The 23,817-nt window shown below is 44.1% G+C and overlaps 1 protein-coding gene across 4 annotated transcripts in view; it reads right to left on the reverse strand.

Moving 5' to 3' along the window:
* The window catches only part of LOC120532289 (ADAMTS-like protein 1), a 447,743-nt gene that overhangs the window by 36,763 nt on the left and 387,163 nt on the right, over positions 1-23,817 (reverse strand). For all 4 annotated transcript variants that reach the window (XM_039758167.1, XM_039758166.1, XM_039758168.1 and 1 more), the window contains 3 exons: positions 22,718-22,900; positions 8,089-8,223; positions 3,566-3,778 (listed from right to left, as the gene is read on the reverse strand). In XM_039758167.1, coding sequence (XP_039614101.1) covers positions 3,566-3,778; positions 8,089-8,223; positions 22,718-22,900 — 531 coding nt within the window. The remainder of the gene's footprint in view (positions 1-3,565; positions 3,779-8,088; positions 8,224-22,717; positions 22,901-23,817) is intronic.

The following is a 23,817-nucleotide window of genomic DNA, read 5'->3' on the forward strand; positions in this document are numbered from 1 at the left end:
CACTAATGAACATGGGGCGGCACGGTGGCGCTGTTCCCTAGCAGTGAGGAGACCCGAGTTCACTTCCCGCGTCCTCCCTGCGTGGAGTTTGCATGTTCTCCCCGTGTCTGCGTGAGTTTCCTCCCACAGTCCAAAGACATTCAGGTGAGGTACATTGGTGATCCTAAATTGTCCTGTGTGTGTGGAGCCCTGACCAGGATTTGTTCCTACCTTGAGCCCTGGCTGGGATTGTCTCCAGCAGACCTCCCGTGACCCTTTGTTAGGATATAGCGGGTTGGATAATGGATGGATGGATGGATGGCCTAATGAAAATAGAATAAAAGTAAGGTCCGATGGCCAGGGAGGACAGATGGCTGGAGAAAAAAAAAAATCTGCAGGGGTTCTGAGGCCACGAGACCACCCATCCAGTCCCCTCTAGGCATTCTACCTCATATAAATGACCTCAATCAGTCCTCGTTGTATTCAGGGTTCACAGGGAAGAACTCAGACAAGGTATGCAATAACAAGAGGGGATGCCAACACTAACACCACCATCTCTTTTCTCCTCCATAGCTCCGAAAGCCAACCAATGAGGGCACCTCAGCCATGACACCCCCCACTCAACTGAACCGCACCTATTCTCTTTGGGACAACATAAACTCGAGGGCTCCCAGAAGGTGGGGTCTCAGTCTGAAGATCCCACTTTTGTATGACCCTGACCTCCTTGAGAGTTGCTGATCATTTTTGCTTTTTTTTGTTTAGGACACTGGCAGTAAATGCGCTGACCTGGGTGGCAAGCGCTTTGGGTTCATTAGCTGAGTGGGACACCACAAGTCTCCAATTTTGAACTTTTTCACAATATTCTAATTTTCTGAGATACTGAATTTTGAGTTTTCATTACCAGTAGGCCATAATCAGCGAAATGAAGAGAAATAAACACGTGAAATATATCACGCTGTGTGTAATCAATCTATATATGAGTTTCACTTTTGGAATTTAATTACTGAAATAAATTAACTTTTTGATGATATTCTAATTTATTGAGATGCACATGTATGTTTCCCCCTCTCCAATCAACTTTTTAAACAAAGGACCCTGTTCGTCTGAACAATGGCTGGAATGACCCATTTTACTCCGATTTTCAGAGAGAGAAATGCATTCTAACAGTCATGTTCAACATTTGCTGCCTTCCTTCCTTAAATGTGGATTGCAACATCCGGGGAAATAGGACTATTGACCTACTGTATGCAAACGTTAAAGACACACACAGCGCCACCCCGCAGATCATAACCTGGTTCTGCTTCAGCCTCACTACAAACCAAGAGTGAAGACGCTACCTACAACCACACGCTCATTCAGGAAGTGGACCCCTGAGCAGAGCAGGCTCTGAGAGACTGGAACTACAGACTGGGATATCCTGCAGGGATCTTATAGTGAGAACATCTATCTATCTATCTATCTATCTATCTATCTATCTATCTATCTATCTATCTAACTAAATCTTCTTTCTGCTGCTCCCATTAGGGGTTGCCACAGCAGATCACCTTCTTCCATATCTTTCTGTCCTCGTCATCTTGTTCTGTCACACCCATCACCTGCATGTCCTCTCTCACCACCCCCTCTTAGACCATCCTCTTCTCCTCTATCCTTAGCACCCTTCTCTCATTTTACCCCTCATCTCTCCTCTGTTCATGTCCAAACCAACGCAATCTCGCCTCTCTGACTTTGTCTCCCAACCTGAGCAGACCCTCTAATGTCCTCATTTCTAATCTTGTCCATCCTCGTCACACTCAATCAGCATCTTTAACTCTGCCACCTCCAGGTCTGTCTCCTGTGCCACCGTCTCCAGCCCATATAACACAGCTGGTCTCACTACCGTCCTGTAGACCTTCCCTGTGTTCTCCGCGGTTAAAACCCTCAGACCGAAGCCTCTATTGGACAAATAAAATACAGAAGAACACCGGGGGTTGGAAATAGGGAGTGGTCTCCCCTCGACTTTCTCATATACTTAGATATGGAGATGGAAATTTGAGGAGTAAACCGCAAGAGAATGGTTCCTCTTCTTCTTCTCTCAGTGGAGTCACCACAGCAGATCATCTTCTTGCATATCTTCCTGTCCTCGTCATCTTGCTCTGTCACCCCCATCACCTGCATTTCCTCTCTCAGCACATCCATAAATCTTCTCTTAGGCCTTCCTCTTTTCCTCTTGCCTGGCAGCTCTATCCTTTGCACCCTTTTCCCAATATACCCAGCATCTCTCCAAACCAATGCCATGTCACCTCTCTGACTTTGTCTCTCAACCTTAGCTGACCTTCTAATGTCCTCATTTCTAATCCTGTCCTGTTAGCACCTTTAACTCTGCCAACTACCGGTTCTGTCCCCTGTGCCACCGTCTCCAGCCCATATAACACAGCTGGTCTCACTACCGTCCTGTAGACCTACCCTGTGTTCTCCGCGGTTAAAACCCTCAGACCGAAGCCTCTATTGGACAAATAAAATACAGAAGAACACCCGGGGGTGGGAAATAGGGAGTGGTCTCCCCTCGACTTTCTCATATACTTAGATATGGAGATGGAAATTTGAGGAGTAAACCGCAAGACAATGGTTCCTTTTCTTCTTCTCTCAGTGGAGTCGCCACAGCAGATCATCTTCTTCCATATCTTTCTGTCCTCGTCCTCTTGCTCTGTCACCCCCATCACCTGCATGTCCTCTCCCAGCACATCCATAAACCTTCTCTTAGGCCTTCCTCTTGCCTGGCAGCTCTCTCCTTTGCACCCATTTCCCAATATACCCAGCATCTCTCCAAACCAACGCCATGTCGCCTCTCTGACTTTGTCTCCCAACCTCAGCTGACCCTCTAATGTCCTCATTTCTAATCCTGTCCATCCTCATCATACCCAATGCAAATCTTAGCACCTTTAACTCTGCCAACTCCAGCTCTGTCTCCTGTGCCACCGTCTCCAGCCCATATAACACAGCTGGTCTCACTACCGTCCTGTAGACCTTCCCTGTCACTCTTGTCACAAGTCACTCCTGCCACTCTTCTCCACCCACGCCCCCCTGCCTGCACTCTTTTCTTCACCTCTCTTCCACACTCCCTGTTACTCAGTACTGTTGATCCCAAGTATTTATAAGGGCAGTTGCTTGGCACTGAATGAATGACCTCACTAATTGAGCTCCACACTGCCATTATTTTGAACAGCTTAATATCCCCTGTTCTTCACTTTCTGTAATGGACTAACACAGATTTGATCATTTTTTCTTTACGTTTTGATTTGGAGTAGAACGTGCAGTGTGCCTAACGCGTTTGTGTGTATGGAGCTTTATGCACTTTTTTAAACCCACTGCTTTCATTCTGAACACAACTGTACTTGTGAACTGGAAGACCAGGGGAGAGGGCAGTACATCCCTCAGGCTGCTAGATGGCAGTGTGTGCACAAAGAGTCCAAAGCATCTGAAGACCTTCTGAAGGCGCTATAAACGCAGGTGGTGTTACAAACTGAGGATATTTGACCAGAGCGATTAAAAAGGAGTGTTTACTTCTGATGAGGTATACATAAAAAAAAAAAACTGTAAATGGACTTGCCGTGAATTACTAGAAGCACCCTTTGCAGAAGCGTCCCCGCTTCGTTTTCCGCCAGACAGCTGACTTCTCCATTCGTCCGGCTGCTTACATTGGAGAGCTGGAGAACTTGATCTCCTTCCAGAAGTTGATATGTAAGATCTGACAGCAGACTCAGAGATTTACCATTTTGGAGCCAGGAGATACGTGGCGTGGGTTGGCCTTGGATGAAACAACCTACGGCAAAGATAAAAAAAAAAAAGGCAAGAGGAAGAAAAGGAAGAAGGAGAAGAAGATGAGTTACATTTGGGAAAATTTCAGGAACAGTAAATGATTTGTTTCTGTACCCAAAGAATTTTCAAGACAGGCAGAGATCAAGCCAGCCCATGCGGGACAGCTGGAGTGCGTCGGTGACACAAGTAAGTGACTCGCACAGACACAGAAGTGCCAGGATGTCTGGCATCCTTCTATACCCATCACGAAAGTTGTGTACAAATCCATTGTTATAATTCACGTGAAGTTGGAGTAGCAGGCAGAGACATTCAGAGACACACAACAAAGTGCCCACCACATTGTTCAAAGTCCACTGCCTTGGCCACAGGATCTCCTCTTTCTGGAGGTGTCCTTATTTTATCCAATGTGATACTCTGCCAAGAGAGCGAGAAAGTAAGAAAGTAGGAACAGGACTGTAATGGGGGGTTGAAATGGGGTGTAAAACCAAAACTGCATTATGACGCTAAAATGGTCTGCCGCTACATACAGTCAAGGCTACGGTCCGCGTCGGTGATTGAATGGGCACTGCGGCGTGTGGCGTGCTGGGCGATCAACACAAAAAACTTCACATCACTCAAAACTGACTGACTCGGCCTTCACAAAATGTTGCATTTACGTTATTGTTCATGCAGTTTAAAGAATTTGAACTTTATGGAGTTTTAAGAATTTAATTGAGAAATGCTAATGGGAAGCATTTCACTTCCCGGGTCCCCCCTGCGTGGAGTTTGCATGTTCTTCCCGTGTCTGCGTGGGTTTCCTCCCACAGTCCAAAGACATGCAGGTCAGGTGCATTGGTGATCCTAAATTGTCCCTAGTGTGTGTGCTTGGTGTGTGTGTGTGCCCTGCAGTGGGCTGGCGCCCTGCCCAGGGATTTGTTCCTGCCTTGCGCCCTGTGTTGGCTGGGATTGGCTCCAGCAGACCCCCCCGTGACCCTGTGTTAGGATATAGCGGGTTGGATAATAACTAACTAACTAATAGGAAGACCAACATGCCACAAAAATCAAGGCATTACTCCAAAACAGCTTGATGAAAATTTCCATGGAATAAACACACAGGTGGTGGTGTGTCTGTGTGCCCGTCCACTTGCTGTCGTTCCATCAGAAGGAGCATCACAATCAGTTGTACCAGTGAAGTGCAATACATTTTCCATTCCAACAGATTGCACATCACAAATATTAAGTCTGCTTTTACAAATCCATTACCAAATGGCATATAACAGAGACATATTCCCTGCATTTCTCATTCCACAGATGACACATCACAAATGTTAACACTGCTTTAACAAATCCCAAACCTAATGGCATATATCAGAGGCATTTTCCATTCCAACAGGTGGTGCATCACAAACATTAACACTGCTTTTATGAATTCAATAACAAATGACACATAACAGAGACAAAGTCATTGTATTTGTCATTTCAACAGACGGCGCATCACAAACATTAGCGCTGCTTTGATGAATCCCATACCAAATGGCATATAACAGAGACATATGCTTTGAATAGTGCACTGCAAGCATTATTGCGTAGGTCTATGTTGACTAGTTAGATGCCAACCCACTATAGATGGGCAGCACATCTCATCCATCTTAATAAAAAGGGCAAGTTTATTTGTGTCTGTCCTTGTGCTATATTTCTATCATTCCAAAAGATGGCACATCATAAATATTTGTAGTAATAAAATGCATTGCTTTTGTCATTTGAACAGATGGCACATCACAAATATTCACACTGCTTTTATAAATCTCATACAATATGGCATATAACAAAAACATCTGTATTACATTTGTTATTCCAACAGATGGCACATCCCTAACATTAATGCTGCTCTAATGAATCCCATACCAAATGGCATTTAACAGAGACATACACAGTACATTGCATTTGTCATTCCAGCAGATGGAGCATTCCAAACATTAGGACTGCATTTATGAATCCCACACCAAATGGACCTTAGAAAGGTGTGTGTGTTCGTGTCTGTATGTCCGCGTGTCTATCCAGTTGCTGTGCTGCTGTCATTCAAACTGATGGTGCATCACATTGGTACAAACATTTGTTTGTGATGTGCCATCTGTTCTTACATGCATTACAAAATACATTCTAATTGATGGTGCACTGCAAACTTTAACGCTGAAGTCTACATTGATTACTTAGATTTTAACACATCTTAGACGAGTGGGACAGCTAGTCCCCCTTAATAAACGGATAAATGGCTCTATATCTGTCTGTGTGTTCGTCCGCTTGCTATGTCTCAGTCATTCTAAAAAAATGGAGCATCACAAATATTTTTAGTAATAAAAGGCATTGCATCTCTCATTCCAACAGATGGCACTTCACAAACATTTTTAATAATGCACTTTATCACTACAAATGTTTGTGATTTGCCATCTGTTGGAATGACAAATGCACTGCATTTTTTACTACATGCATTACAAAATACATTCCAAACGTTAGAGCTGAGGTCTACATTGATTGCTTAGAGTTATTACTATAAATATTTGTGATGCACCACCCGTTTCAATGATGGGGTATAGGAACTGTGCAGAAACACTGATCCGCAGACACTTACCTGTAGTAATAACATGTATTACTAGAAATGTTTGTGATGCACTTGCTGGTGGGATGATAAATGCAGTCCATATGTCTCTTTATATGCCATTTGGTATGGAATTCGTAAAAGCAATGTAGATGTTTGTGATGTGCCATCTGTTGGAATGACAAATGCAGGGTATTTTTTGCTATGCATGTTTGTGACAAACCGTCTGTTGGAATGAGAGACACGTAGCAACTGGATGGATACACTGACATACAGACACTTATTTGTAGTAATAAAATGCATTACTACAAATGTTTGTGCCATCTGTTGGAATATCAAATGCAATGCCTGTGTCTCTGTTATACGCCATTTGGTATGGGATTCATAAAAGGTGCATTAATGTTTGTGATGCGCCATTTGTTAGAGTGACAAAAACAGCAATTGGATAGACACATGGATATACAGACACACACACACCCTTATCCTTTTATTAAGATGGATTTGGTATGGGATTCACAATAGCAGTGCTAATATTTGTGATGTGCCATCTGTTGGAATGACAGACATAGAAACTGAATGGAAATACAGAAACAGACACATCTTTTTTTTTTTAAGGTGGATTTGGTGAGGGATTCGTAAAAGCAATGCTAATGTTTGTAATGCACGATATGTTGGAATAACCAAGGCAATGCCTTTTATTAATATAAATGTTTGTGATGCACCATCAGTTGGAATGACAGAGACATAGCAACTACGATAGACACACCGGACATATAGACACACCCACACACCCTTATCCTTTTATTAAGGTAGATTTGGTATGGGATTCATAAAAGCAGTGCTAATGTTTGGGATGTGCCATCTGTTGGAATGAGAAATGCAATGCATATGTCTCTGTTATATGCCATTTGGTATGTGAGTAGTAAAAGTAATGTTAATGTTTGTGATGTGCCATCTGTTGGAATGCCAATTTGCAATGCATTTTATTGCTACAAATGTTTGAGATGCACCATCAGTTGGAATGACAAAAAGGAATTGGATAGATATGTGGATATACAGACAGACACACACAGGCCCTTATCCTTTGATTAAGATAGATTTGGTATGGGATTCTGAAAAGCAGTATTAATGTGTGTGATGTGCCATCTGTTGGAATGACAAATGCAATGCATATGTCTCCGTTATATGCCATTTGGTATGGGATTAGTAAAAGCAATGCTGATGTTTGGGATGTACCATCTGTTGGAATACCAATTTGCAATGCATTTTATTCCTACAAATGTGGGAATGGCAGCAATGCAGCGATCGAACAGACACAGAGATATTCATTCGTTTGTTAAGGTGGATAAATGAGCAGCACCAGGGGGTTTCCACTAGTTAGCAATAAACTGCAGAGCCACACCAGTGTGTGATAACCAATGGGGACCAAACACTTGCCAGAGTGTCCTGAAGTTCACGACGTGCACACGACAGCAGACAGGAGGTTAGGAATTAACAAAGCTGACCTGTCAGTTTCTATGTGGTAATTGAATAAAAGGCTGAAAACATAGCAAATCCAGATAACAGACAGACAATAAAACCATGTGAAACAAAAGACGACTTCAAGTGCACTTTGACTGAATGCTTGGTTAAAAACTTTTTTTATGAAGAAGAAGAATAAGAAGGAGTAAAAAGACACACAGAAAAACAACAAGAAAGCCCAGCAATTTGAAGACTAAACTTAAAATGGCTGCACTAACCGATGAGGACGGTGCTCCCCCTGCCAACCATCTCAGTGGTGCCAGTCTCAGTGCTGAGGAGAGTGTGGGTCCCCGGCTCTGCTGAGGAAGTGATGGTCGTCCACCTTGCCGACTCTTTCTGGACGTGAGGGGCAACTGTGGAAAAAGGAGGACAGACGTGAAGTAAGAGGACAGCAGCACAGTGGGGACCTCTCCTAAGCAGGCCACACTTGGGCCGTGTTGGTCTCCGGTCATTAAATACAAATCTTTTGGACGACATCAGCAATTCCAAAGCTGTAACAACACAGACCAGCGTACCTGAAGCCTCCTTCTCTGTAAACTGTTGATCTTTTTTTTGGGGGGTATTTTTTATTTTTGACTGCATGGCACTTAATGGAAAGAAATGGTTACAACTGGGCAAAACAGTCAAAGGTAGACAATAGGGTGGCATCCCGAGAAACAGCACTCCTTGACTAAATCCCACTAAGGCTCCCATAAGAGCTCAAGAAACCTCACCTGCAATCGGCCCACTGCCATCCCACCTGCACTTCAGATCAGGTGACCCACCTGAAGGTAAGTATGTTTGTCCCCGACTGGTACTCTTACTGTATATGGGAGATCAACCAGGAAAGCCTGGGTATGCTGCTAGATGAAGTGGTGGTGAGGGCGGCACTTACCCTGCGGTCTGTGTGTGGATCCCAATGCCCCCTGTGCACTGATGGGGACACCATTAAACTGTCAAAGTCCTTCCAATTAAAAATAAAAAAGATCCTGAGCCCTCTGTGCTCACATAAGATCCCTGGGCACCTTTGGAAAACGTAGGGGGAGTCCCCCCCGTGTATGTCTTAGCTAGGCTGCTCACTATGGCCTTGTCCATTCTGGCCCCTTTAATCATCCCCTGTCCCTAATTTCTAATGTGTTGTCACCTCACCATCTATGTAAAGAAACGAAACACAAACTCCGGAGGGCACAAACCTAACAACCAGGTGAAGCATCCTGTCCATGGGTGATAAGAAAGGATGGCAGTCAAAACACACAAAATGGCGGCAAAAATAGTGTTGCCCAGTATAGCCGTACTGGAAAAGTAATAAACTGACACTTCAGAGGGTTTGGTACGAACATTTGGGGATTTTCCAATCTGGAAGTCAATGTCAGACATTCTCTCCATCCCTCGACACGCACTACTGCAATGTTCATTTCGTTAACTTCACAGAACATGAAAGTTCGAAATCTGAAGCGAAACGAAACTCACAGGAGACTCCGCCTCCTGGCCACACCCACTTATTACTTCAACACAACTGAAATTGAACATGCCCCCCCCCTTTAATATTTCAATGCAATTGGGACTTTATGGGGGATACTGATGCTTGATGGGACTCAAATCAGGGCTCCTAGAAGGCCACTTCACGACAGTCCCTTGTTTTGCTCTTTGCCATTCTTGGTGATTTGGCTCATCATCCTGTTGGAAGATCCATGACCTGCGACACTGGGCAGGACATTTCACTCCAGAATGTCTTGATAGTCTTGAGATTTCATCGTTCCCTGCACAGACTCAAAGCACCCCATGCCAGATGCAGCAAAACAGCCCCAAAACATAGGTGAGCCTCCTCCATGTTTCACATTAGGTGTGATGGTCTTTTCTTTGAAAGCTTCATTTCTTTCATCTATGGACATTGAGCTGGTGCAACTTGACAAAAAGCTCCAGTTGTTTCCCATCGGTCCAAAGGACAATCTGCCAGAAGCATTGCAGCTTCTCAATATGCATTTGTGCAAATCCCACTCTGGCTTTATAATGTGGAGTCCTCCGGGGTCTTCTTCCTTTGAGCCCACTGTCACTCAAAAGGCGACCTTGGAGTTCAGCTTGTAACTCATTGCAAGTTGTCCTTGTCTTTTTGTCTGCCATTCTCACTATCCTTCTGTCCATTCTGGGGTCGATTTTCCTCTTGTGGCCGCATCCACAGAGGTGAGCTACAGTCCCATGGACCTTCAACTTCTTCATCATTTTTGCAACTGTTGTTGCAGGAGCTGCTTGGAGATGGTGGTCTTTTAGCTTTTGTCTCTCATTTGCTGGTCTATCATTTTCTTTCTGATCTCCTCAGACGACTCTCTTCTTTGCTTTCTCTCTCCATGTTCAGTGTGGGACAAACGATGACACCAAACAGCAGAGTGAAGACTTTTCTCCTTTTAAATTCACTGAACGAGTGACTACACTATTGGAGACGTATGTGATGAGAATTCAAGAAATCAACAAGTTTGAAAAATCACTCAAGTCTAATTATTTAGGATCATCTCTAGGGGTCCCAGCAAAGGTGTCCAGGCCATTTTAGAAGATCTTTGTAGAAGAAGAAACACTCGATCTGCTTTATTCGATGACATCTCAAAGACACACAGGGACACAGGGGACAATGGCCTTTCATTCTGTCACTTTTCAGGGGGCATGTGGCACTTTGTCAATAAGCTGGAAGAGGACCAACACATCACTTCTATCTATCTGTCTATCTGTAAATCAACCTATCATATAGTGCCTTTCACTTCTATTTATCGATCTATCATATAGTCCATCTCATGTCCATCATATAGTGCCTTTCATATCTATTTATATACCTATCTATCATATACTGCTTTTCCTATCTGTCTGTCTATCTATCATATAGTGCCTTTCACATCTACAGTCATATGAAGAAGTCTGGGAACCCCTCTTAATTCTTTGGATTTTTATTTCTCATTGGCTGAGCTTTCAAAGTATCAACTTCCTTTTAATATCTGACATGTCTTATGGAGACAGTAGGATTTCAGCAGTGACATGAAGTTTATTGGAGTAACAGAAAATATGCAACATTCATCATAACAAAATTAGACAGGTGCATAAATGTGGGCACCACAACAGAGATATGACATCAATACTTAGCTGAGCCTCCTTTTGCTCCTTTGCTCCTCTCGACGCTGTCCTCCTGTAGCCTGTGATGAGTGTCTGGACTCTGATGTTGGTATTTCTGACCTTCTTCATACAAAATCTCTCCAGTTCAGTTCAATTTGATGGACAGCCTGCTTCAAATCATCCCATAGATTGTCGATGATATTCAAGTCAGGGGACTGTGACGGCCATTCCAGGACATTGTACTTCTCCCTCTGCATGAATGTCTTTGTAGATTTCCAACTGTGTTTTGGCTCATTGTCTTGTTGGAATATCCAACCCCTGCTTAAGTAACTTCAACTTTGTGACTGATACTTGAACATTATCCTGAAGAATCTGTTGATATTGGGATGAATTCATCAGACCCTCGACTTTAACATGGGCCCCAGTCTCTGAACTGGCCACATAGCCCCACAGCATGATGGGACCTCCACCACATTTCACAGGAGGTAGCAGGTGTTTCTCTTGGAATGCGATGTTCTTCTTCTGCCATGCAAAGAGCTTTTTGTTCTGACCAAATAACTCCATTTGTGTCTCGTCAGTTCAAAGCACTTTGTTCTTAATGAATCTGACTTGTCTAAATGAGCATTTGATACAACAAGCGACTGACTCTGTTTGTGTTGTGAGTGCAGAAAGGGCTTCTCTCTCATCACCCTGCCATACAGATGTTCTGAATTGTAGAACGATGTACAGATACACCATCTGCAGCGAGATGTTCTTGCAGGTCTTTGGAGGTGATCTCTGGTTGTCTGTCTCCATTCTCACAATCCTGCTCATATGCCGCTCCTGTATTTTTCTTGGCCTGCCAGACCTGAGTTGGTTTAACAGCAACTGTGCCTGTGGCCTTCCATTTCCTGATCACATTCCTTACAGTTGAAACTGACAGTTTAAACCTCTGAGATGGCTTTTTGTAGCCTTCACCTAAACCAGGAGACTCAACAATCTTTGTTTTCAGATCTTTTGAGAGTTGCTTTGAGGATCCCATGCTGTCTGTCACTCTTCAGAGGAGAGTCAAAGGGAAGGAAGCACAACTTGTAACTGACCACCTTAAATACCTTTGACCACTCATGATTGGACACTCCTGTCTAAGAAGTTCAAGGCTTGACGAGCTCATCATACCAAGTAATCAGCACTGAGCAGTGACAGCCATTCAAATCAGCACAATGACAAGGGGACCCACATTTGTGCACAGCCAGTTTTTCACATTTGATTTAATTTCAGGTGGCACAGTGGCGCAGTGGGTAGAGCTGCTGCCTGGCAGTTAGGAGACCCGGGTCCTCCCTGCGTGGAGTTTACATGTTCTCCCCGTGTCTGCGTGGGTTTCCTCCCAGAGTCCACAGACATGCAGGTTAGGTGCATTGGCGATCCTAAATTGTCCCTAGTGTGTGCTTGGTGTGTGTGTGTGCCTTGCGGTGGGCTGGTGCCCTGCCCGGGGTTTGTTTCCTGCCTTGTGCCCTATGTTGGCTGGAATTGGCTCCAGTAGAACCTGTGACCCTGTAGTTAGGATATACTGGGTTGGATAATGGATGCATGGATGGATTTAATTTCATACAACTAAATACTGCGTCACTAAAAATCTTTGTTCAGAAAACACCGCAGTGCTCAGATGTTCTTAGGAAATAAAAGACATACCACTGTGATCTTTTTTGTTTAAAGTAAATTATTATGCAGGCTAAGAGGGGTTCACAAACTTTTTCATGTGACTGTATCTATCTATCTATCTATCTATATAGTGCCTTTCCTATCTATCTATCTATATGTTATATAGTGCCTTTCATATCTATCTATCTATCTATCTATATAGTGCCTTTCCTATCTATCTATCTACTGTATCTGTTATATAGTGCCTTTACTATCTATCTATCTATTATATAGTGCCTTTACTATCTATCTATCTATATGTTATACAGCGCCTTTCATATCTATCTATCTATATGCTATATAGCGCCTTTCATATCTATCTATCTATCTATCTATCTATCTGTTATATAGTGCCTTTCATATCTATCTATCTATCTGTTATATAGTGCCTTTCCTATCTATCTATCTATCTACAACAGAACATTTGACTCCTGTTCAGATTACAAAGAAACGTCCCATATGGTCAGCACATGAAGCACAAATTTGAATATGAAGCTGCCAAGTCTGCTAATGAGCAGCTCAATGAAAGCCCAGAAGATGAACACGAGCTAACAAAGGTTCCTGAGCAGTTCCTGTACATAAATAGTCCACAAGAGAAACAATCCTTCACTGCGTTTTTTTTTTTTTTAAAGTTTTTTTTTTTTTAAGGTGTTGCAATCCGTAACGTAACGTGACATTCTCAGGGCCGCTGGGTGGCCTCTTCCGCACTCCAAAGACATTTGATTGGATGCGATGAATTCCGACGCTGCTCGTTACCGCGCCATTTGCCAAAAGTCCTCTGGGGCTGAAATGTGAACAGGCTGCGTTTTATTCAAGCTTTGATCGTAGTTTTCTTCTAATGACAAGTGGGATCCGGCCAAGTGTCATTTGGCAAATTACCCTACACAATGAGAATATGATTGTTAAACGGCAATCATATTTTACTCAGCCTTAATTAATTATAACCTTTCAAAATGCAAACAATAAATAAACAGACCCGTTGTGGTGTTTTCTAAGCCTGCTTGTTCTTCTTGTGGTAGATGCTCTGACATTTCTGCTTCACCTTCCAGCTGGGACGCCAGAACAATGAAGAGATTCTGCTCTGGGAGTAAACTGGCAAAGCCCACGACTAATAACTTCCACTTTCTCGGTCTGTGCTTCAGACATGGTGATGGTGGGGTGAGTGGAGCTGACCAAGTCACTGCTACTGGACTGCTCTACTCTCGCACCCTCCACTCAGGTACGTTGGAGTGATTCTTATGCCACCGGTCACTCCTTAGCACTCCACACGGGTGTCACTGGGACACTTGGAGGATGGCACACCTTGGTTAAATAAGGCCACTTACTAACCAACAACAGTGGCGTAGCGTGAGTTTGTGCCGCTCGGGGCGGGGCGGTGCTTCAATTTGCCACCCTCCAACATATCTGAATATGTTAATTTATTTAAATAGAAAATTAAAATGACGTATTGAGAAAAATTAAGACACATTTTGCATAGATTTATTCATATATAGAGTAATAGCAATAATTTTTCCCATATAATTATTTGTAAGCATCAACGAGACAAGAATATCGTATAGACGCACTGATAAGCCCTGTTCTGATTATTAGTTTAGTTTAATATAATTACGCTACAAAAACCTGACCCAGTGTGGTGTGCAAGTGATAGGTGGAGATGTGCAGAGCAAGAATGCCTTCAGATTGATAACAAAACGAAGTTATAAATTGTTAATTACTCGTTTATCTTCCTGGTAATTATTGGTGACATGTTTACTTTTGTTATTGCTGTGTCACAGAAGGTCAGTCTGAAAATTATTTTTGAAGCTTTTGTGGATAAAAATCAGAGAATTTGACTTTTTTCATTCATGAGTGATATTTTTCCAAACCCTGATGCTTACACACGAATTGTACTGAGCCTTTTGGCCAATAATGCCACCCCAGCTACGCCATTGACCAACAATGTGTTGGACTGTGTGGAGAGGGTCTCAGACTTCTGCTTCTTGGGAGTCACCATTAGGGAGGACTTGACCTGAGGAACACACACTGCTGAGGTAGTGAAGAAGGCCCAAAAGTAACTCTACTTCCTGAGGGTGCTCAGAAAGAACAACATCTCTGAGGAACTGCTGGTGTCCTTTTACCGCTGCACAGCGGAGAGCATCCTGGTCTACTGTCTCTGTGCGTGGTTCTCCAGCTTCATAGTAGCACAGAAGAAAGAGCTCCACAGGGTCATTAAGGTCACCCAGCGGATAGTCGGCTGTTCTCTCCGCTCACTAGAAGAGCTACATAGTTCCTGTTGTCTCAACAACGTCAAGAAAATTCTTCAGGACCCATCACACCCAGGACATGCATTGTTTGAACACCTGCCTTCAGGCAGACGTTTCAGATCCATAAAGACGGAGAAACAGTTTCTATCCTCCAACCATCACCATGCTGAATGCTGCTAAGTGGCCAGTCTGACCGAGTGCACCTTCATTCTAAGTTAACATTAGATAAGGGACAAGTGCAATATAATGTATCCACAGCGCATCCGGAAAGTATTCCCAGCGCATCACTTTCTCCACATTTTGTTATGTCACAGCCTTATTCCACAATGGATTAAGTTCATTTTTTTCCTCAGAATTCTACACACAACACCCCATGATGACAACGTGAAAAAAGTTTACTTGAGATATTTGCAAATTTATTAAAAATAAAATAACTGAGAAATCCCATGTCCATAAGTATTCACAGCCTGTGCTCAATACTTTGTCGATGAACCTTTGGCAGCAATTCCAGCCTCAAGTCTTTTTGAAGATGATGCCACAAGCTTGGCACACCTATCCTTGGCCAGTTTCGCCCATTCCTCTTTGCAGCACCTCTCAAACTCCATCAGGTTGGATGGGAAGCGTCGGTGCTCAGCCATTTTAAGATCTCTCCAGAGATGTTCAATCAGATTCAAGTCTGGGCCACTCAAGGACATTCACAGAGTTGTCCTGAAGCCACTCCTTTGATATCTTGGCTGTGTGCTGAGGGTCGTTGTCCTGCTGAAAGATGAACCGTCGCCCCAGTCTGAGGTCAAGAGCGCCTTGGAGCAGGTTTTCATCCAGGATGTCTCTGTACATTGCTGCAGTCATCTTTCCCTTTATCCTGACTAGTCTCCCAGTTCCACCACCATGCTTCACTGTAGGGATGGTATCGGCCTGGTGATGAGCGGTGCCTGGTTTCCTCCAAACATGACGCCTGGCATTCACACCAAAGAGTTCAATCTTTGTCTCATCAGACCAGAGAATTTTGTTTCTCATGGTCTGAGAGTCCTTCAGGTGCCTTTTGTCAAACTCCAGGTGGGCTGCCATGTGCCTTTTACTAAGGAGTGGCTTCCGTCTGGCCACTCTACCATACAGGCCTGATTGGTGGATTGCTGCAGAGATGGTTGTCCTTCTGGAAGGTTCCCCTCTCAACAGAGGACCTCTGGAGCTCTGACAGAGTGACCATCGGGTTCTTGGTCACCTCCCTGACTAAGGCCCTTCTCCCCTGATCGCTCAGTTTAGATGGCCGGCCAGCTCTAGGAAGAGTCCTGATGATTTCAAACTTCATCCACTTACGGATGATGGAGGCCACTGTGCTCATTGGGATCTTCAAAGCAGCAGACATTTTTCTGTAACCTTCCCCAGATTTGTGCCTCGAGACAATCCTGTCTCGGAGGTCTACAGACAATTCCTTTGACTTCATGCTTGGTTTGTGCTCTGACATGAACTGTCGACTGTGAGACCTTCTATAGACAGGTGTGTGCCTTTCCAGATCATGTCGAGTCAACTGAATTGACCACCGGTGGACTCCAATGAAACATCTCAAGGATGATCAGGGCAAAGAGGATGCACCTGAGCTGAGTTTGGAGCTTCATGGCCAAGGCTGTGAATACTTATCCATCCATCATCCAACCTGCTACATCCTAACTACAGGGTCATGGGGGTCTGCTGGAGCCAATCACAGCCAACACAGGGCATAAGGCTGTGAATACTTATGTATGTGTGATTTCTCAGTTTTTTTATTTCAATAAATTTGCAAAAACCTCAAGTAAACTTTTTTTCACATTGTCATTATGGGGTGTTGTGTGTAGAATTCTGAGGAAAAAAATTAATTTAATCCATTTTGGAATAAGGCTGTAACATAACAAAATGTGGAGAAAGTGATGAAGCGCTGGGAATACTTTCTGGATGCGCTGTATGTATATATGAGTGGAAAACATTGTTCTGCTGTTATGGACAATTTTGGATACTGATTTTATTCCCTTATTTTAGTTGTAACTTGAGTAATCGTGTTTCGTTTTATTTTTTTCTGCACTAGAAAATTGCCCCTAAAAAGTTCATTGCTACAATGACAATAGAGATTCTGATTTGATTTGATTGACTCTCACCGTGAGGCCCACCTTCTTACGCAAATGTCTTCCCTCAGCCCTAAACTTTCACCCTGTGAAGAAGATAAAGGAAATCTCCCCGCTTTACGTGCCATGTATTTACTTTAGTCTTTCAGTCACTCAAAATCAGGGGTGTCAAACTCGGCTCCCGGTGGGCCACAATGGCTGCAGGCCTCTTTCTCCTTTAGTATTTAATGACTAGTCCTAATGGCACAAACTGTATTACCCTGATTTAAACTGACTTGCACTTTTATTGTTTTAATTTTTTACCCAACAGCCATAACAACAATGAAACTCAAAGTGAGCTCACTTGGATCTCATTGACGCCCGTGTCTGAATAAAACATCCAAACAAGAACAAAGTGAAGGTTTTAGTAAGATTAACCTTCGATGGCTCACAAAGTATTTACATTGTGTTCTCAGAAAGAAATCAGCTTTGGTAATGACGGGTGTTCCAGAGTGAGAACACTGACAAGTCACAGAAATGGACTAATGGGACTCGTTAACGGTGTCACGCACGTGTGCGTAGGGGGACAGCTGAAGGGCTCTAGTGACTGCAGTTCTACCACCGCTCCAGGGGTTGGCGCTGGGACCAAATGTCTTTCTCTTTCTTCCTCCAACTGCTGACCAGTTGATTGACAGCTAGAACACCTCTGATGTCACTTCTGGTGTCTGTCAGCTTGGCCCCGCCTCTTCCTGCCGGGAGAACTGAAAACCAGAAGCTCTGCCATCTTTGCCAATTCTGTGTTGAACTCCAAGTCCGAACAGACGTCTTCCTGATGACTGCATGTTTTCATTTTCTTCCATTCAATTAAAAGGGGTGACCAGACTGGCACCCTAACTCTTTATCGTTGTTCTTTGATTCTCTTACAACACTTAACTATGAGATTGAGGTAAAAAAGGTTATCTGAATTTAGTAAACTAAAACTGAGGCTTAAAGAGTGTTGCATTAGCATTAGGTAGCAGCTGCTTACTAATTAAGAAACAAAAACCCGACAGCCACTTCGACCCACCAGGATTTGACACCCCTGGATTAGATATAAAGGCTGTGAGGGACCAACAGGCGTCCCTGAAGGGATGAGTCCTGTTCCCTTACCTGGCCAGGAGGCCAAAGGAAAAGAAGGACAACTAGGGAGCGGTGATACTCCCCTGCTGTACCAGGACAGGGGCACAGGAAGATGCTGCAGTAGCAGCTACACCGGGGCTGGCATCCCAGCAGGACACATGGACTGGGCTTGTGGACTGACAGTGGGTGCCTGCCTGCTATGGCCAGAGTGTCCCCCCGTATACCATCTGGAGGGCCCCCAGTATGGACACCATGGGAGTTTGTGGTCCCAGGGGCCTGTCCTGCTAGGTTCTGTGGGGGCTGCCAAGGGGAGTGGTGGACCACTGTAGGCCTACCAGATGCAGAAGTGCGTTCTGAGGGTAACAGGTTGAGTACCAGAAGTTCTCCCAGGCCCGGATTAAAACAGAGCCCTTGTTGCCATTAAAACCATGTGGAAGATGAACCCCGGGACACAGACAGACAGACACCGAATTTCCAAACACGCACACACGTTTATTTTCGTCAGAACCTTCCCAACCAATTCAGTGCACAAATCAGTATCCAGCTCACAATCATTTTCTCTATTTCTTCTGCCACCTTCACTCCTCCTCACGCAACCTCCATCTTACTCCTCCCGACTCTGGCTCTTCTAATGGAGTGAGGCGGCCCCCTTTATAATGCCCCATATGTGCTCCAGGACATTCCTGAGAGTCTTCTGACGGCACTTCCTGGTATTGCAGAAGTGCTGTATGAGCACCCGGAAGCACTCTGGGTGTTCCCGGAATTACTTCCGGCAGCACTTTCGGTTGTGGCCTAAGTGCCGTATTCCAGAGCTCCTTAATCCTCTGGGTGCCCCCCGACGGTGACCACGTGCCCCAACAAAGATGTGCATCCCAGCTCTGTTCCTGTGGCCCCCATGCAGACCAGCGTGGCCGCACCCTCCTGGCACAGGGGAGGTATTGTCCCTCTCGTGGTTCTTCCAGGGGTCCCGGCTGGGTAGGTCCCCAGCTGTCCGCCACAACCATTAATGCCACTGAACTTGGACTGGCGTGAGTGCAATTGTGTCTGGGGTTTGGGGGTGCTGATATAGTTTTTGAAAAGTTATCATTAATTAAGGCTGAGTTAAAAAATTACTTTTTTGCCGTTTAACAATCATTTTCTCATTGTGTAGGGTAATTTGGCCAAATCCCACTTGTCATTAGAAAAAAAACTACGATCAAAGCTTGAATAAAACGCAGCCTGTTCACATTTCAGCCCCAGAGAACTTCTGGCGAATGGCGGGGTAACAAGAAACGTCAGAATTCATTTCATCCAATCGAATGTCTTTGGAGTGCAGAAGAGGCCACCCAGCGGCCCTGAGAACGTCACGTTACGGGGGCCACAAGGCAAAGTATAGACATTGAAATATGAAGAACGTTCAAAAAGTTTATGCACTTTTTTTTTTTAACTCTTATTTATTAAGAATTTCAAAAACCGCATCACTTTTCTACATCGTAACCTTCCTGTGCAGCCCAGTCACATGACACTCTCAGAAAAATATTTTCCAGCAAAAATAGAAAAGTGTGGACACTTTTTAAAATGTCCCTCGTACAACATGGTACCGTCATTTTCTCACCCACTTATCCCAGACCAGGGCAGCAGTAGGGAACTGGAGACGATCCTGGCTGGCAAGAGTTATGTTTCTGGACTTCTCTAGCGCCTTCAACACCATCCAACCTCTGCTCCTTAGGGACAAGCTGACAGAGATGGGACTAGACTCACACCTGGTGGCATCGGTGGATCGTGGACTATCTTACAGACAGACCTCAGTAGGTCCGTCTCGGGAACTGCAGGTCTGACATTGTGGTCAGCATCACAGGAGCGCCGCAGTGGACTGGACTTTCTCTGGTCCTGTTCAGCCAACATACATTAGACTTGCAATACAACTCGGAGTCCTGCCACGTGCAAAAGTTCACTGACGACACTGCTATGGTGGGCTGCATCAGGAGTGGGCAGGAGGAGGAGTATAGGAAGCCAATAAGGGACTTTGTTAAATTGTGCGACTCAAACCACTTACACCTTAACACCAGCAAGACCAAGGAGCTGGTGGTGGATTTTAGGAGGCCCAGGCCCCTCATGGACCCCATGATCATCAGAGGTGACTGTGCTGAGGGTGCAGACCTATAAATACCTGGGAGTGCAGCTGGATGACAAACTGGACTGGACTGCCAATACTGATGCTCTGTGTAAGAGAGGACAGAGCTGACTATACTTCATTAGAAGGCTGGCGTCCTTCAACATCTGCAATAAGATGCTGCAGATGTTCTACCAGACGGTTGTGGTGAGTGCCCTCTACTACGCGGTGGTGTGCTGGGGAGGCAGCATAAAGAAGAGGGACGCCTCACAACTGCACAAACTGGTGAGAAAGGCAGGCTCTATTGTAGGCACAGAGCTGGACAGTTTGACATCCGTGGCAGAGCGACGGGCGCTGAGCAGACTCCTGTCAATCATGGAGAATCCACTGCATCCACTGAACAGGATCATCTCCAGACAGAGGAGTAGCTTCAGTGACAGACTGCTGTCACCGTCCTGCTCCACTGACAGCCTGAGGAGACCCCACACTATGCGACTCTTCAATTCCACACAGGGGGTAAACGTTAACATTATACAAAGTTATTGTCTGTTATACCTGCATTGTTATCACTCTTTAATTTAATATGTTATTATCAGTATACTGCTGCTGGAGTAGGTGAATTTCCCCTTGGGATTAATAAAGTATCTATCTATCTATCTATTATATAGTGCCTTTCACTCTATCTATCTATTATATTGTGCCTTTCATATCTATCTATCTATCTATCATATAGTGCCTTTCACTCTATCTATCTATCTATCTATCAATCTATCAATCATATAGTGCTTTTCACTCTATCTATCTATCTATCATATAGTGCCTTTCTATCTATCTATCTATCTATCTATCTATCTATCTATCTATCTATCTATCTTTCAATCATATAGTGCCTTTCACTCTATCTATCTATCATTATATAGTATCTATCTATCTATGGGCACAAGGCAGGAACAAACTCTGAATAGGATGCCAGTCCATCACAGGGCAAAAAACACACACCACAAACACACACTTTGGCCAAGTGTATACACCTGTGGCCTTGGAATTGATTGGACCACCTGAATTTAATAATTTGGAGGGGGGAGGGGGATTCCCAATACTTTGGGCAATAGAGTATCTAAACTGTCGATGTACCGATGGATGAAGCTGAACTCGCTGCAGCTGATCACATCCACTGGAGAGCACTTGCTGCCCGATGCGCCAAGGAGCATGGGAGGACCTAACTAACTAACTAATTCACTTTTTTTTTTTGCAGCATTATTTTTTCCACTATATAATATCAGAAACCTGTCCCTAAGGTCATTCAGGCTTAATGCTCTACAGTGGATTTTAACAACTAAATCCTGAGAGACATTCGGGGTTAACCGCATTTACATAGAATTACGAGCCCAAGTGAAGGCCAAAGAGGTCAATGAGGACGAAACAAACACCCAAAGAACTGAAAAACCAGCACTAAAGTGCATCCGAATCTCCGGTGATCCGGGAATGTGATCGTGCCAATGACATCACTACTTGTGCATTCCCAGTTGAATGGGAATGGGTTGTTGAGGTGATTGCTCTAAAATGGCAGTGCGCTTAACTAAACAAAATGGCTTTGTGTAATATACAATCAGATTGCTTTAGCTTGAGGGAAACAGATGCCAGAATCAGACTCTTTGGTTCAGACAGTCAGTCAGTTTACCCCCCCACTATATCCTAACACAGGGTCACGGGGGTCTGCTGGAGGCAATCCCTGCCAACACAGGGCGCAAGGCAGGAACAAACCCCGGGCAGGGCACACACACTAGGGATAATTTTAGGATCGCCAATGCACCTCACCTTCATGTCTTTGGACTGTGGGAGGAAACCAACACAGACACTGGGAGAACATGCAAACTCCACGCAGGGAGGACCCGGGAAGCGAACCCTTAAGGGTCTCCGAACTGCGAGGCAGCAGCAGTACCCACTCCGCCACCGTGCCGCCCCCTCTTTGGTTCAACAAACCCCAATTTCTCTGTATAGGAGTCCCCAAACCTTCCCAGAAAAGGCACACACACACAAAAAGAAAACACTGATCATAACAGCGAATGGCCATTACTGCTTGAAATAATTGATTTTAAAATGTACTATTCATGCTAGCTACACTTTGCAGCTTCTTGTTTACTCGCCATTGTGTTCTGGTTGAAGGCTCCACCCCACTCATGAATATTGATGAGCTACCACAGTGGCAGAATGCATAGAGAAGTTTATAATGTTTTTGCAGCATGATGCTACTTCATCCACAAGGTGGCGGCAGAGTGCTGTCCCAAGGGTTATTCAGGCTGCATATCTCATTACAACTGATTATGAACAGGTTACCACTCGGGGTTAACCATTTTTACATAGATTTCTGAGCCGGAGTATTGCTCAGGGTTAAAGACAGGAAGGTTAATGAGCCAGGAGGCATATAATTTAAAAATCATGCATAAAAAATAAAAAATGCTTCTGGAAAAAAGCAAAATATTCACAGATTTTACACTCCTTGCTGCCAGTTTCCCTGAGCCGTACATGGTTGATTTTTATCTCAACAGAAAACAAGCTGACGTACCCAGCAGAAGCAGATGTGTCATCGCCGTGACTTGTCCATGCAGATTTGCTGCCCTGCACACGTAGTGGCCCTCGTCACGCAGCGAGGCATTGCCCACGAGTACAGAGTCGTTCTTTACTGGATGATGAATTGCCTCGGATTTGCCATGGAGAAAACTCCAGGAGATTTTTGGTTTAGGGATCCCTGTAAAAAAAAAAAAAAAATCATTTTTGAAAAATAGCAGCTCAAAAAACAAAAGCAATGAATATTCCACATATTGTTTTTTGCCGAGAACACCACCCCAAAGCACAACGCACATATCAGAAAAGTGCTTCTATGTATTGTGCAAGTCATAGAGTTCTTGTCTTTATTTTATTGTTTATCTTTTCCTTTGTAAATTCACTTTGAAAAATGTTTTTGTCTTTCTACTTTCTGTAATTTTTTACTCTTTAGAAAGTACATTGTGTATTTGTGTGCTTTTAAAAATGTTTTTCTACTCAATTGAGGTTTCTTTTCTGTCTGATGTTGCTTGTCTTTTATATGTTGAGCCTAAAGGGGTGGGACCCCCTGACACAGAAACTGTAGGCCCTTCCCTCCTGCTATGCCTCTGTATGGATTTATGTGTATTTTATGTTATTCCAGCCGACGTACCCACCATTGCCTGGGTATATTTGTAGGGTTAAGGAAAGAAAGCAAAAAGTTTGTGTGTTTTTTAAATGGTGACCCTGTTGTCACTGCTGGCAGTTCCATCCGTCATCTACATCATTGAGAATTTGTTCTTCTCGAGTCCAATTGGATTCAGAATTACAGAAACTCCTTGCTGGGTTGTGACCATGACTGCTGCCACGTCTGACTCGTCCTCTTAATTCAAGGTGGACAGTACGTCTGCTTAAATGTGATTTAAAAAAAGCCGACAAAGCAGGAGATCAACAACAACCCTTTGATTCTCCTTTGTGTTGTGTAGCACTTTCACTCTCAGTTGAGCCCACCGAACACCCCCTTGCTAAAGCACATGGCGCTCCTCTGTATGTTACAGTTGGTAGTAGCAGCACACACAGTGTTGTATGGGTAAGTCATATTAAGCTCTGTCTGCTAGTGTGGCATCAGTCTGTTCGATTGCT

This window comes from Polypterus senegalus, chromosome 7 (genome assembly GCF_016835505.1).
Source record: "Polypterus senegalus isolate Bchr_013 chromosome 7, ASM1683550v1, whole genome shotgun sequence".
Taxonomy (NCBI): Eukaryota; Metazoa; Chordata; class Cladistia; order Polypteriformes; family Polypteridae; genus Polypterus; species Polypterus senegalus.